Raw genomic sequence first — 16,451 nt, 5'->3', positions numbered from 1 at the left:
CAAGATCTGGTGCTATTGCTTAGCTTTCTTTACCACAGCTCTTTGTCTGGCTTTTTGTTGATTAAATGGAGATGAGTCTCACAGACTTTTCTACCCAGGTTGTCTTTGAACCCCAATCCTTAGATCTCACCCTCCCAAGTGGCTAGGATTACAGGCTTGAGACACCACAGCACCCAGCTAGGAACATTTCAAACTGAAAAAAAAAGTTAGCTAGCTATGCTGGGCCATACCATCACATATTAAATATTCTGCAGGGCTTGCAATTTAACGCATAGGAGTATTTTGCTCTCCATGAAATAGGATATAGTACCTTAGCTGGTTGATATTTAAGGGCTCTGCAGCTGGACTGCCTGGGTTCAAATCTAGATCAACCACTTATAGATGCTATGGTATTGCAACTGCCTCTCAATGCTCTCATTTCTCCATTGTAGGTAATACTACGTACACACTCCTCAAAGCATGTTAACTGGAGCTGGCATATAGGAAGTACTGTTATCATGACAGCTCCAATTTTTATTTGTTAATTATATCCTAGTCACCTAGGCAATAATTGGCTAACTCTATCAGGACCTATCTTCCTAGTATATTACTCTTACTATTTCTATGATTATTTCTGGGGCAATTCTCTTGAGGTTGAGGGAACTAATTTTTAATTTTTTAAGAAAAAGTCAAACAACTAAAAACTTCCAAAAATTAAAAGAAGTATAGGGTCTCCAAGCTTTTCCTAAAGATAACATTTTTCATAACTATCATGAATTATCCAAGCCAGGAAATTGATATTAGTGTAATTCAACCTATGAGCTTTACTCAGATTTATTTTTTTCACATATACTTAAAAAAAAAAAGGCCCCTTGGGGTTGGGAGTTTGGCCTAGTGGTACAGTGCTTGCCTAGCATGCATGAAGACCCGGGTTCGATTCCTTGGTACCACATACTTAGAAAAAGCCAGAAGTGGTGCTGAGGCTCAAGTGGTAGAGCTCTAGCCTTGAGAAAAATCCAAGGACAGTGCTCAGGCCCTGAGCTTAAGCCCAGGACTGGCGAAAAAAAGAAAAAAAGAAAAAAAAAAGGCCCCTGTATCTAGTTCTATAACATGTTACATAGTTCTAATCAGTTTGATAGTCAAAATCTAGTATTGTTGCTTTCCAAAAAAATTCTCCAGAAAGGATGATTTTTAATTCTCACAAAATCATATACTATTTCTTTTTGCTTCTGATGTTGATCTAGAACAAGTTTTGAGATGTTAGTCTCATTATTGGAAGAAATATTCAGTAAACACTTGGTACAATGAATAAATGCTTTCCAAGTTTGCTACAATTCAGTTTCTCTGTATCTTGTGTTTTCTTTCTCATAGTCTCTGGGAATGTGTATGAATACAACAGCCGAACAGGGGCCAGAAAGTGGAAGAAAACCCCCAGGCATCAGGAGTCCAGCATCTATTCCTTGCAAAGAACTTATCCTTTTGAGGAGTTGGCATCCTTAAAAATTCCTACACAAGGATAGCATTTTCTACCATCTCTAAATGACAGTATTTTTGTTTGTGTGACCTGTTGTAGGTAGTTTTTTGCTTGGCTATTTGAAATTAAATTGGAGACTTGAGGTCAGCTACTTTGTGTTGATAGCGTTCTGCAATCTTCCCTCTCAAGGCATCTGACAGAATTCAGCAAGAGTTGTCAACTTTGAGTCACTGAAGTATTTTGCTGAACATTGAAGACTAATTTTTTTCATTCTTTGTCTTACTTTGCTCACTTCAGTGTATACTTCTGTAAGTCAGAGACTTTGTTTTGCTCACTGCTGTAGGCCCCAAACATGTTTTGACACAGAGTGGGGCTTTCATATCTAGTTGATAAATAAATGAATATATGCATATGCATGTACATCTCTTGCCTTTAATTTAGACTGTTTATTCTATTACACAGCACTGAACAAAAATGGGAAGCATTTTATGTACTTTTAAAATTTTTAAGTAGGTGTACAAAGGGGGTTCAGTTCAACAAGTCAGATTATGAGTACCACACAGCATAATCTATGCCAGCTCTTGCATCATTTTCCTCCATATTTCCCCATGGGAATTGTTTTTAGGAAAGGACATTTTATTTCTGGTAGTCATAAAAAATGCAGAATTTTCCAGAAGCACAAAAGATCGTGCTGTTCATTTTCTTTTTAAATAGCTCTAGGGAGAATGAACATCTAAAAATCTTAATTAGTAACTTATCAAGGAATGAAGTCTTTGGAGATATAGGCCCTTAGACAAATTAAGTCTTAGGATGCACATGGAATCCCCGATCATTTTCCTCCTTGATATCAGAAGAGACATGAAGGTAGGATATCAGACCTACTACTAATAGAGAGGCTACATATACAGTTAGTCCCAAATGGAGTCAAGTTCACGATGACTTATCTTTTATAAATCTCATGTCAAGTAAAATACATCACAGGCTGCTCAACTAGACTATACTGGAAATGTTTCATATTTCTTTGCACTGGTTCAGACACATTGTGTGTGACACCTGGTCTCCCAAGAAGAAAAAACATCTGAAGATAAACAGGCTCATTTTGTATTTAGCTCTGCCTGGAGAGGGTAGGTCTCCAGAGCCATTACAAAGTGGGCTTGGCTTGGCTTACATCAGTATTCTCATTGGATTTTCAGTGTTTGTTTCTTCTAGTAAAAGTATACAGTCACTCTTCTTGTATTTCCTCTCTTGGTTTTGCAGGTAAAAAGCAACATAAAACAATTGAGAATCTAACCTGCAAGCCTCATTTTCAGTGTACAATAGGATTTATTTTTATCAGGTTAAAACTGGGGGCCAAGAGAACCATGGGTTGTGATGCAGCAATAAAGAAAGGTCGATTCATGGTTCTAGGCTAATCTAACTCAAAATTGGCTGGTAATTAGCTTCCTAATGTCTGTGAAAGGTGTATTTTACCTTTTTCCAGATGGCAGGATAATTTCCCACCAGGGAAAAGACCAAAGATTGTCTGAGAAAGTGCTCTCCTCTCTCCAGTAAGACTCTCTCTGGATCAATTACGATTTGATGGATATAGATGTGTGAGTGAGTCTCCATATGCTACCACCTGTGCTTTTTTTGTTGTTGTTGGCAGCGGGTGAGGGGGTAGGGAGAAAGCACTAACTTTCTTTGCAAAGTCATAATTAAACCAGTTTGTATTGGATCTTCCTGTGCCAAAACTGAAATGTGGGTACGTTGGTGTTTGCTTTCAACACAGACATGTCTGTTTCAATGTGTTTGGTTGTTTGGGATTTCAGATTCAGACATGCCAAGAAAGAGCTTCTGGCTTGAAGACAACAGTGGAGTAGTGTTCTGAAGGGAAGTGAGGAGCATGGCCTCTTGGGAGTGCTCGGGGATTGAACTTGCGTTGCTAGCACCATCAGTTTGCTTCTTTTCTATTGTGTGGATATGCTCCAATTTAACAATAATTGATTGCATTCGTTTCCTGAGGCTGCCATGCCAAGTTTGCACTGCAAACTTAGGGTGTGCTCAAACAACAGAAGTGTATTGTCTGGCTCCCTGGCAATCTTGAAAGCTGAGATCAGGTGTTAGTGGGCTGTGTCCTCTCTAGAGCTTAAAGGGAAGGCTGTGTTGCTGGCTCTCCCAGTTTCTGCTGGTGATAGCAGCCTGTTCCTGCTGATCTCTATTTCCATCGGCATAGCACTTTCTTCCTCATCACTCTGTCAAATTTCCTCAACCTAAGGCCTTTTGTTTATGGGGTTCATTGAACTTCTATTTGATGTGTTTTGCTTTGCACTTATAAAAATATTAGCTCTTTGGATTTAGGGTCTACATGATAAGCAGGCTAATCTCCTCAAGGTCATTCATTAATCACTTTATAAAGGCTCTTTTTTTCATATATTTTATTGTAATTAATAGAAGGGTTACATTATTACCAGATAGAAGGTATATTACATCACATACATTGATACCCTTTCTCATGTCTTGGTTCCCATTTCCCTATCCCCCATCCCCACCCCTCATCTTGTTTTCTTCCCTTCCCTATCTGACTTCAAATAATCAAATACACATATATAAAATATATCAGAAACCAGGTGAGATACTGTAACAATGAGATAACCAAGGGACAGCAAAAGAGATGAGAGATTACATAGTATACTAAGGATAACAATCACTTATTATATGGCTTTTGTTTCTATATCCTAGAGGTCCTTTCATTTAGTGTCATACTATATGGCCTTATATATCTAGGTTTTGCTCTATTGCAAATCTCTGCTAGAAGAGCCCAAGGTTTCTTCTGATTATGACAAATGAGGGAAACCATTGAGCCTATGTTCCTTTGAGTCTGGCTTACTTCACTTACTATGATTTTTTTCTAAGTCTTTCCATTTCCTTACAAATGGGGCGAAGTCCTTCTTTCTGACAGCAGCATAGAATTCCATTTTGTATAAATACCACATCTTGTTGATCCACTCATCAACTGAGGACATCTGGGTTGGTTCCATATCTTTGCTATGGTAAATAGTGCTGTAATGAACATTGTTGTGCTGGTGGATTTAGTATGTCCTTGTTTCTGGATGATTGGGTAAATGCCAAGTAGTGGAATTGCTGGGTCATAGGGGAGCTCTATGTTTAGTCTTTTGAGGAACTGCCATACTGCTTTCCATAGTGGTTGAACGAGTTTGCACTCCCACCAACAGTGTAGTAGTGATCCCTCCTGGCCACATCCACTCCAGCATCTGTTATTATTAGATTTCTTGATCCTGGCCATTCTAACTGGAGTGAGATGGACTCTTAGAGTTGTTTTGATTTGCATTTCTTTTATGACCAGAGATGTTGAGCATTTCTTCATGTGTCTATAGGCCATTCTTATTTCTTCTTCAGAGAAGACTCTCTAAGTCTTTGGCCCATCTTTTAATGGGATGGTTATTACTTTGGAGATTAGTTTTGGAGTGATTCAATTTTTTGAGCTGTTGATATATTTTAGATATGAGGCCTTTGTTCGCTGTATGGTTCTCCCACTCTGTAGGCTTTCTAGTTAATTTGCTAGCTATGTCCTTTGCAGTTAAATGCAGTCCCGTTTATCCAGACACTGATTTGTTGTGTTTCTTGGTCCTTATTAAGAAAGGTTGTACCTGTGCCAAGGAAACCTAGTGTATCTCCTATTCCTTGTTGTAAAGTTTTCAATGTATTGTAAAGGCTCTTTTTATAAAAAACAAAAACAAAACCAAAAACAACTGGGATCATATTTGTGTGGTAGTGAGGAGCAGGACCCAGGGCTTCATGCATGCTAAGTAAGCACTCTACCATTAAGTCACATTCCCAGCCCCGTAAATGTTTTTTAACTTGGTAATTTTTTTCTTAGAATTCATATATACATGTTTATAAAAGATCTATAGGATTTATTTGCCTGGTTGCTACTGGTAGCATTGTTTATATGAGAAGAATGATAAGATCAAAGTATTCATTAATAAGGGAATGGCTGGGAAATCATGTACATGCTATGGAATGTTTGATATGGTGAATTAGGCATGCCTTGATATGAAAGATCTGTGGTACTATTGACTCACAGCAGAATTTGTATTAAATAATGTGTGTGTGCATGTGTTTATGTTTCAACTTCATATGGATGGATGGTGGTGGTGACTATCTTTTCAGAAAAATCCTAAAGGGAAGTGCAGAAGAGGGTGGCTTAGGGAGACTTTTCCTTCCCTTTTCATGGTTTTGGGGGATTTTTTTTGCCAGTCCTGGGCCTTGAGCTCAGGGCCTGAACACTGTCCTTGGACTTTCTCAAGGCTAGAACTCTACCACTTGAGCCACAGCACCACTTCTGGCTTTTTTCTATGTATGTGGTACCAAGGAATTGAACCCAGGTCTTCATGCATGCTAGGCAAGCGTTCTACCATTAGGCCAAACTCCCTGCCTAAAAAGTGTTTAATAGAACATTATGCAGCATTTCAAAAGATGCTAAACAGATTTGATTCTAGGTCAGGCTTGAGGATTAAGACCATCAATTGGACTCTTTATCTCTCTCATTTGTTTAATAATAATTAAAAAACCCCACTAAGTATGGAAGTCCCTAACCAATTTATCTAAAACGATTTGCAAGATGTTTAGCCTATAATGTTTGAAAAAGCAACTAATTATCAAACAAGTAACCACACTCAAAAGTATTATTGCTGTTATTATCTGTATGAGCCTTCTAACTCCTCATATGATAGGTACATTAAGTCCTCTAACACATATCACCCTTTGATCACACTCATTCTCTCCTTTCTAGATAGACATGTGTTGTTTTCATGAGCACTGTAGAAATAGTGTTATCAGGGCAGAGAGTTTAGCCTAGTGGTAGAGTGCTTGCCCAGCATGCAAAAAGATCCTGGTTTGATTCCTTGGTACCATATACATAGAAAAAAGCTGGAAGTGGTGCTATGGCTCAAGTGGCAGACCACTGGCATTGAGGGAAAAAAAAAAGCCCAAGGACAGTGCTCTGGCCCTGAGTTCAAGCCCCCAGACTGGCAAAAAAAAAAGTGTTATTATGGCATTAGGTCTTCTTTTTCTTTGACTTAACAAAACCAATGCTAGGAGAAGAGTTTGGGATTCTAATTCTCTGCCACAAAGAACTCACTATTGTAACACAGGGCTTTGCTAGCTAGTGCTATGGAAGCTAATTCTTGGTTTATGGCCTGATTGTAGTTAACTGGGTAAAAAGCTAACTGTACCAAGTAAGAAATGTCAGTCTGATAAGTACTGTATTTTTAATGGCTCATTCTTCTGTCATGTTCCAGCATCAAGCCAAATGTTTGACATCTAGTGACTACTGCCTAAGTAGATGTAAAACCAACAAAGGAGGGATAATTAGTTTCTTATCAGAGACCAAAGGAACGTTTCCACTTTCATTCCAGCCTCAAGAGGGTGAACTAGATGGCAGACAGACTGATTCCATTTGTCATTATCGTACGTGCTTTTATGATTTTCTTCCAGACCTCATTGATGTTTGGTGTCATCATATTATAACTCGAAGCCTTACCCAGGGCCCTGGTTCTAACAAAAAGTTGACAAATAACCTGACACAGACACTGCTTATCTACATGTTTCACATAACAGACTGCCATTGGGTTGTTGAATACCTTTCCTCTGAGTATGGATCCATCTATGCCACTAGATAGGCAATTCAGATTTCCTTAAGGAAAGACTTGCAAGACGGCTTCAAGGACCATAGTTAACAGTCTAGCTGCCAGCACCTTGAAGATCAGGCTCAGCTGTCAGGCACTCCTAACTGAAAGTTGGGGCATAGCCTATACCTAATTCCTGAGCCAGGTGGGTGATGGGGGGAGATTAGAAATACTCATCTCTTCTGGAATACTATCAGACAGCTCAATCTAGAGCTCTGGCTCCAGAACTCCCCTCCAGGTAGGTGGAGGTTTTGTGTTTTCATGTTCTCCCATGCTCCAATCCCACAGCTTAGCTATTCTGTTCACAGGTGTGAGTCACTCACAAATATCTCATGCCCAAACTGGAAATCACTAGACTAGAGTGGATCTGGCCTGCCGAAATAGTTCATTTTCCATACGTGTTCCAAGGCGAATGCTCCTTGATAGGTGGTAGATTCAAGACATGCAGAACATTCAAAGAATTTCTTTTGGCCTCTTGGTCATGGAGATTAGAGCTGGGTATCAGGTATTTGAATCAGTTATGGTGGGAGGGGATTGCCTTTCTTAAAAGTATCAAAGTCATTTCTGAGCTGGGCACTGGTGGCTCACTACTATAATCCTAGCTATTTAGGAGGCTAGGATTGTGGTTCAAAGCCAGCCTGGGCAGGAAAGTCTGTGAGACTCTTATCTCCAAATAACTACCCCAAACCAGAAGTGGAGCTATGGCTCAAAGTGGTAGAGCACTAGCCTTGAATAAAAATGCTCAAGAATAGCACCCAGCCCCTCTGTTTAAGTCCCATGGCCAACAAAAAATAAAAAATAATAATTTGCCATTGCTCCAGGGTTTTTCACTCTATTGACACTGGTGTATGTGGTAATAAAGAACAAACTCAGAGGCTTGTGCTTGCTAAGAAGGCACTCTACCCCTTGAACCATGTTCCTCTGCCTTTTCTTGTATTTGTTGTTGTTTACGTTTTGAATAGAATCTTGCTTTTTTGTGGACCTTCCTGGACTGCAGTCCTCCTATTTATGCTTTCCAAGTAACTGGAATAATTGGCATGACTTGTCATAGTCAGTGATTCTCTGAGTCCTTGGATGTTGAACAGCATTCCTTCACTACTTATAGCCTAACCTGTCTGCTGAATTAGCTAAACGTCTTCCAGATGACAAAGTCAGGACAAAAATCTCCTAGTTGAGAAACTAGAATAAGTTCTTCCTCTTCAGGTAAGGAAAACTAAATTCTTAACCTGTTTTGAAACACTCAGTTTTTTTTTTTTAATGGGCCAAATATTTGGACCTAAACTGCTCTCTAGGAAAACGAGCAACAGCTCCTTGAATTTTTGTACCTTCTTTTTCAGCCAATCGGATTCCCCAGTCTCTTCGTTAACAAGGTTGAATCTCTAACAAGCATGCAGGCAGCTGGCAAAAGCCAGCCAACCACTGGCACACCTGTTTCTTAGGGAGGAAGCCTTTGAGTCCTGGCTGCCCGGGGGTGGGTGATGGATCTTGTTTACACTCTGGGGAAGCTGCCTTCCTCATGCTGGCAGGGCCTCCTGTAGACTGAGCTTCAGTCCCTGGGACTAACTTGAACTTGAAGGGGTCAAAATCCTTTACTAAAAAGATAAGCAGCTTGCTTCTTGGAAACTTCCAGAAATAATTAGCACTTGAAACTTGTTGGAATGTTTGGGATGTGAGTCAAGGCATGGAGACAGTCTTGTTTACTTTAAATATCCACTTGCGGGGCCGGGAGTTTGGCCTAGTGGTAGAGTGCTTGCCTAGCATGCACGAAGGCCCGGGTTCAATTCCTCAGTACCCCATATACATAGCAAAAAAAGCTGGAAGTGGTGCTGAGGCTGAAGTGGTAGAGTGCTAGCCTTGAGAAAGTCCAAGGACAGTGCTCAGGCCCCGAACTCAAGCCCAGGACTGGCAAAAAAAAATCTACTTGCTACTTTTTTTTTTTTAACTGTGGTTATAGAAGAGGTGTGTAGAGGGGTTACAGTCAAGTCAGTCAGGTAATGAGTGCATTTGTTTCTGAACAGTTACCCCCTCCTTTGCTCTTTCCTCCCATCCCCACCCACAAGTTGTATAGTTCATTTTTTTTTTCTACTGAGTACCACTGCTGCTTTTTGTCCAATTCGGTGCAAGTTGCTACCTTTTTATACAAGTAATAAATACCCGCTGAACAACATATACAATTGTAGGTCATCTGGATGGGGTAGCACACCTTGGAATTGAGCTTTTGGGAGGTGGAAATAGGAGAATCATGAGATCAAGACCAACCTGGGCTACACATGAGTTTGTAGCATCCTGGGACACATAGTGAGATCTGGCTCAATAAGACAAGGATTGGGATGTAGCTCAGTGGTAAAGTATTTGCTTGGTATTCATAAGGCCCAGAGTTTGATCCCCAGCATCTACTTTATCCAAAAGGAGGAAAAGCATAAATCGACCAAAATGATTGCTAAATCTTCCTATCTTACTGTAATTAACACCTTGAAAAGTAATCCCCAAAGTGCGTTCTTATAGGTTATATTTGAAAGAGACATTTTGTAGGAAAAATACTACGGTATTGAGATTCATTTTCCCAATTCTCTGTTCTACTTGTGTATTTAGGCCTCTTCTGAATTTTTGTTTCCTTCCCCACCCACTAACCTTTGGTTTGGTATTCCCTTGCTTTCAAAGAAATCAGTATGATTTCCTTTTGCTTTCTTTTTCTCGTTCTTTTTTCCCCTTTCTTCTTTCTCTTTTTTCTTTCTCTTTTTCTTTCTTTCTCTCTCTTTTTTTCCCTCTCTCTCTTTCTTTCCTTCTTTCTTTCTATGTATGTTGGTACTGGGGCTTGAATTCAGTGCTTGAGTGATGTCCCTTAGCCTTTTCTGGTCAAGAGTAGCATTCTACTACTTGAGCCACAGCTCCACTTCTGCCTTTTTAGTGGTTGATTAAAATAAGAATCTCAGGGACTCTTCTGCTTTGGGGTTTGATTTGGAACTGCAATGCTCAGGTCTTAGCCTCCTGAGTAAGTAGTTAGGATTATAAAGAAGTTAGCTGGGGATGCTGGGCTGTCTGATTTTTGAAAGGACTAAAGAAAGGCTAGGAAAGGAGAACTGCCCCCACACTGCCTCTCACCTGCTATAGACCCCTGCTCTGCCCCCCAATCACTTCTCCACAAATCTAGGGATTGTGGGCTAACACTGACTCATTTCCCCTCTGCTCCTGGAGAAACTGAAGGCCCGTATCTGAAAGAAATATCCAGTCCTCATCTAATGGCTGTGCCAGAGTTTGGAAATGACATCTAAGACCGAATTCAGCATAGAGCCAGCAAATGTCGTTTACACAATACACAGTAATCTATAGGATTTCCAATGGGGCTAAGAGCTGCACATGGCTGCAGTGCTAAGGATATTTCCACCTGCATCTAGGTGCCCTCTTTGGTGTACTGAGACAAGATTTGTACTTGTTATGGATCCGAGCATGTATAAGGCACATATGTGTGTGGATCAAATTGCCTGCTCTAGAGTTTGAATCCCATAAGACTGGGCTTTGCCTTCTGAGAACAGAACATCTGTTTTCCTCTTCTGTGCATTCTGTGTGTGTTGTATGAAGATATGGTCGGGGGGGAGGGGACCCTCTCAGGATCACTGAGAATATTGATACTTATATCACTCCATTTCTTCCCCCATTTAATTCACTCCGAATGACTGCACCTCACTTGAATTCCTTTTCCTTGCAATTTTACTGGTGCCCTTCTCTGGATCTTTGCTGAGTCACTGCACAGAGCATCCAGCAAAGGCCTGGGAAAGCATGGTGTCCCAGCAATGCCAAAGGCACTAGGATGGTGACAAATGAACTTGCATGCAAAAGAAATCTAGGATCCTACTTTGGAGGACACATGGGGAAAAATTGTATTTTTCAATGTGGTTTATCTATAGTCATTTAAGATAAGACATTTTAGGGGAAGCAGATGACATCAGGGTCGTCCAGTAAGCCCATCGTTCACAGTAACCCAACCACTTAAGATGGAAGTCAGACCAGTAAGTCAACTGCTTCATTGGCTGTGAAACTGGAAACTAGGTGACCCCTACAACACAAGGAGGGAGGAAATGACTTCTTAGCTTTTAGGATTTACTGAGAAACCTGGAGTATATACAAAGTCTTGTTTCCTTGACACTTCATTGTTGATTTAAAGGGTTTTCAAGTGTAACTTTGACTCCGCACCATTTTTGTATTCTGTGTTCACTTCAAACACTAACTCCCACCTAAGAAATGACTAAAGTCCTTTAGCACCTCAGGCCTCAAGAATCATTCATATTATATAAGCTTTTTGAAAGGTTCTATGATTTTAATAGAAATGGCTCCCACTAAATCCAAAAGTTTGTGTTGGTTTTTAAACAACTCACACCTTTGTGAGTTTCTGAAGAGCTTTTTACTCCTCTTACTTCAGTAGCTTTCAGCAATATAGGCCCTGGCCCCAAGGAATTGAGGGTCAGCTGGGCTTTGAAGTTTAATTATTAAAGCAGCAATTACATGTCTGAGAAGAAAGCAACTGGAAATGAATCTAGCAGCTAATCGCGGGGTGAGCTGGAGAAGAGTCCAGGGAACAGTAAAGATAGAAAACTATAGTCAAAAACCACATAGTTCAAACAGGGGCTTACATAACCAAATGAGAAGTAACACCAGCGTGCCTTACAAAATCACAAAAGGGATATTTCTTTTTATTATTCCTACTTTCCTCTTAAAAAAAAAAGTTAGTACCATTCCAAAGAAGTGCTATCCCTGGAAAGGAGAAAATGAGCCTTCTAGAAGGAAGGAGACCTCATATTCAGAGGTCTTAATCTTTTATCTTGGCAGCTGGGTGATTTATCAAACAACTACATATGCCTAATGAAAAGAAAAGGGCTTTTCTCAGTGAGTTTCCTGTAATACCAGTGGTGAGAAGTGCTGTGTATATACAGATTCTGTAGTTAGATATGTTTGGCCTTGAAAGTGTGTCATGGATATGTTCTTTTTGGAAATGGATTATGTATATTAGTTCACTAAGGGCTTTGAGAAGCCCTGCAGTAATGAAATTTTGCTTGATTCCAGTACTTCATTCTAAATTTTTGAACAGATACCTTTTTGTTGAAGTGAAATATCTTCATAAAAATTCTATGAGGGCAAAGCCATATCTATTGGTTTAATACTGAACTTCTTCGGACAAAAGGGCAGAGCTGTGAAATGCAAAAAAAATTAAAATAAGACATTAATAGCCAGGAAAGCCCAGGATATTTACTGTCTGGCTATCGTCCAGAAAAGTTTGCAAATCCTTTGGGTAGACATGAGCAAATATCTTTAGAACTCATAATCTTGCTATTCTTCATACTAGGTTGCTTCATTTTCTAGATCAGGGTCACTGCTGAATCTGAGATGAGGCCTCCCTTTAATTGATTTTCATTATTATTTTTCCGGCTGTATTTCAGCTGAGCAAGGAATTGAGCTGAGCAAATGCTCACATTCTGAGTCCTCATTCTGAAGATTAGTAAGAGCTAGTAAAAAAGGAAACATATCTATACAGCTTGCAGATAAGTCAAAACCTGCCTAACAGCCGGGCACCAATGGCGCTCATCTATAGTCATCTACTCAGGAGGCTGAGATCTGTGGATTGTAGTTTAAAGTCAGCGCAGGCAGGAAAGTCCTTGAGACTCTTATCTTTAAGCAACTACTAAGAAAAAAAGCTGAAAGTAGTCCCGTGGCTCAAGTAATAGAGCACTAGAGTTGAGCACCAAGAGGCTCAGGAATGTTACCCAGGCCCTGAATTCAAAACCACAACTGGCATAAGGAAGGAAGGAAAGGAGGGAGGAAGGAAGGAAAAAAGAAGGAAAGAAAGAAAAAAGACATGAAAAATCCTGCCTGACAATGAAATGGGATCAGGGACCACAAAAGAATTAGAAAGTAAGGAGAAAAGAATAAATAAGCTGGGTACTGGTAGCTCACACCTGTAATCCTAGCTACACAGGAGGCCAAGATATTAGGATACTCGTTCAAAGCCAGCCTGGGCCAGAAAGTCCATGAGATTTTTATCTCCAGTTAATAATAGAAAAAGCTGGAAGTGATGCTGTGACTCAAGAGCTAGAGTAAAATGAAAGCTAAGGAAATATTTGGCATAGCAATCTTACAGGAAACAGAAAATGACCCATCAATCGGAAAGCTATTCACTTTTTCACTGTTTGATCCAAGGCCAAATTCTGTATGAAGAAGACAACTCAGAGGACTGCGATGGGCTAAAGCGTTGTCTTTCCCATAGCATATCTATGTCACATGTGCTCTTTCCCAGTCATCTCTCTTTTCTAATAACCTTTCCTATCACTTTTACTTTCTTTTACATCTTGTTTAAATTTTTCCTTGTCAGACATAAGGACAGATGTTAGTTTACGTCGGATTTGAGATAGCACACGCACATACATACCTCCTGATCCTTCAAACCATCTCATCTTTGCCTGCCTTCCTAGTGTCTGCAACTTACTAAATATTACATCCCTTTATTGGATGCTCCTTAAAGTTGCCTGGTTGTCCCTCCATCTAGACTCTTCAGAAATACTCATCTTTACACTTCACGAGATCAACAGTCTCCATGTTTAGGGACTGGAAATCAACCACATTCTAGAATTTACACATTAAAAAGGTTCACCTTCAAGAAATATGGGATCTAATTTCACTTGAATGGGCTTGTGGGCTGGAGGATTATTGGAAATTATTTGGAAATTGGTATTTGCTGTATTTCTGGAGAAAGAATATGGATTCTCAAGGGCTGTGATTCAGGCAGGACATGCTGTGTTTTCTGAAATGAAGACAGGCAGAGCCAGTCATTCTAGATAATTCACAAGTAATCACGTGCCTCCCAGTATGCAATTAAATCTGCCCTGGCTTTGATCTAGGACAAGAAATGGTTATTTCCAGGATTTGTTGAGTGCTCAATTTGATCATGAATCTCAGGCTGAGAGATGAGTTGGCAACTTCCTGTCACAATCTGGGGATCAACTTACTCCTGCAGCCCTTTGGAGCAGGGAGCGAAGCCGTCTTACACCTCTGTGTCTGGTAATTGTGACAGAGACCAATTTCACAAAAGTTTTGTGAGAATATTAGACATACATATAGGCATATGTAAAACATTTGTGATAGGAGCTGGTCTTTACTAAAAACTCAAAACATCATTTATTTTTTTTTACCAGCATTAACTGTTTGTCCATATTTATTTTCTGGTCTACTTTGGTATATGACATGGCTTCAGGTATTAACTGGTTGAGTGAGTGAAATGGACAGAGAAGACCCAAAAGGGCTAAAATCCAAACAACAGTAATAGCAATAACCAGTGAATCCTCTTTGTGAGACATACTAAAGAAATTTTGTCATCAACTCCATCATTCCTCCGACTAATTCCACCACAACCTTTCTATTATTAATTTTGTTGCCTGTCCTGAGGCTTGAACTCAGGGCCCGGGCACTGTCCTTGAGCTTTCTCTACCACTTGAGCCACAGCACCATTTCCAGCTTTTTCAGAGTATGTGGAATCTAACCCAGGGTTTTGTGCATACTAGGCAGGCACTCTAGCACTAGACAACACTTCCAGCCCAACCTTTCTATTATTATACTCACTTTACAAATGAGGAAACTGAGTCCTGGAGTGGTAAAGCCACTTGCCAAATCCATCCAATCATTACTGGAGCAGCTTTTGTTTTCTGCAGTGCAGGGAACTGAGCTCAGGACTGGCCTGGTACATCAGGCAATCACTCTGGCACAAAGGCACATCTTTAGCCCTTTGTTGGAGCGTCTTTTGAGCAGAGGATTGTCGGATTCTAGGACTGAATTCCATTCCCATAGCAACCACTGAACTAAGTGTAAGCCACACTTATTTCCAGAGCCTCTCAGTTCCCTCTTTCTTCTTTTTCAGGCAAATTTTAGTAGAAGATGCTCAATTTTCTTTGTTTTTATCCTTTCCTTTCACTGTCACATCTGTGTTTAGCCATAGAGGAAATGATAGTAAAAAATATCATTCATCATAATCAGTAGAAACCTTGGGCTCTACTAGCAGAGATTTGCAATAGAGCAAACTCTTGATACATAAGGACATATAATGTGAAGCTAATTGAAAGGACCTCCAGGATAGTGAAACAAAAGCTATATAATGAATGATTGTTGTCCTTAATGTACTATGTTGTCTCTCATCTCCTTTGCTGTCCCTTGGTTATCTCATATTGGTATAGTATCTCACTTTGTTATCTGATATATTGAACTTATTTGTATTTGGATATTTGAAATTTGATAGGGAAGGGGGGAAAACCAAGACGGGTGGGGGGTGTGGGAGGGGAGGGAAACGGGTACCAAGACATGTGAAAGGGTATCAATGTATGTGAATTAATGCACCTTCTATCTGGCAAATATCATGTAACCCTTTTACTAATTACAATAAAAAAAAAGAAAAAGAAAAAAAAATAACTGGTGATAGTTTTGAAGTGGCAGTAACCAGCTCCATGTTTTAATAACAGGAGTTAATAAAAAGAGTCTATTTATTTGAGATGATGCATTTGGGCACACAGGTAAGACATATCCAATTCTGAATGGGCTAGGCACTGAACTACTACATATCTCATTTAATGTTGCATACATATAATAAAAACTGGTAATAATCATGTTATTAATTACTTTATTCAACAAATAGTCATTGAGTACCTCATCTCTGTGTCAGTCACTATATTTTACAGAGCTAGTATTATCTGGAAGTCTGCCTCCCCAACGACTTTCAAAGCTGGGCAATTTTGCTGGACACACTTGGAAGTATAATTGACCCTCTCGAGCTCACTATAGGATCTAACATGTAACTTTGGTTGAGAGTATACCCTGTGTGGATTTTCCCCTTTCTGTTCTCAGATCTCTATTCCCTTATCAGTTTCTTGTGTTTTTTTCCACTTGCAAGAGCATTCTTGTCTTCTAGTGAATTTGACATAAGAATTATTCTGTCTTATCTTTGTGTATGTGGTCACAAACGATAAAAATTCTTGTGACAAAGAAATTCCAAGGGCCCAAAGGGAGAGAGGAGAAAATTCAATAAATTATACAATCCATCACTAGTATGAAGGTAAATAGTTTGTAAATATTTTGTCTGGCCATTGTTAAAGTTTGGATATGAAGTGCTCCTTCCCAAATCTGCTGTGGGGAAGGCTTGAGCTCTACTTGGTAGTACTATTGAGGTGATTATATCATGACATTAATCTCATCACTCCACTAAGCAGTGGAGGAATTCATAGCTGAAAAGGCAATTAGAAAGTTGGGCTTGGTTGGAGAAAACTGGCCTTTTCATGATT

At 39.7% G+C, this 16,451-nt stretch overlaps 1 protein-coding gene across 1 annotated transcript in view; it reads left to right on the top strand.

Annotated features, from left to right (window-relative positions):
* Positions 1-1,794, top strand: part of LOC150066643 (cadherin-related family member 3-like) — a 54,806-nt gene extending 53,012 nt beyond the window's left edge. The window contains exon 19 of the mRNA XM_090355384.1: positions 1,351-1,794. Within this exon, the coding sequence (XP_090211510.1) occupies positions 1,351-1,499 (149 nt within the window). The 3' untranslated portion in view covers positions 1,500-1,794. The remainder of the gene's footprint in view (positions 1-1,350) is intronic.
* Positions 1,795-16,451: the final 14,657 nt, after the last annotated feature.

Source organism: Megascapheus bottae, chromosome 2, assembly GCF_031878675.1.
Source record: "Megascapheus bottae isolate mThoBot1 chromosome 2, mThoBot2.hap1, whole genome shotgun sequence".
In the NCBI taxonomy this organism is placed as follows: domain Eukaryota; kingdom Metazoa; phylum Chordata; class Mammalia; order Rodentia; family Geomyidae; genus Megascapheus; species Megascapheus bottae.
This window is presented reverse-complemented; position numbering and strand designations above follow the sequence as displayed.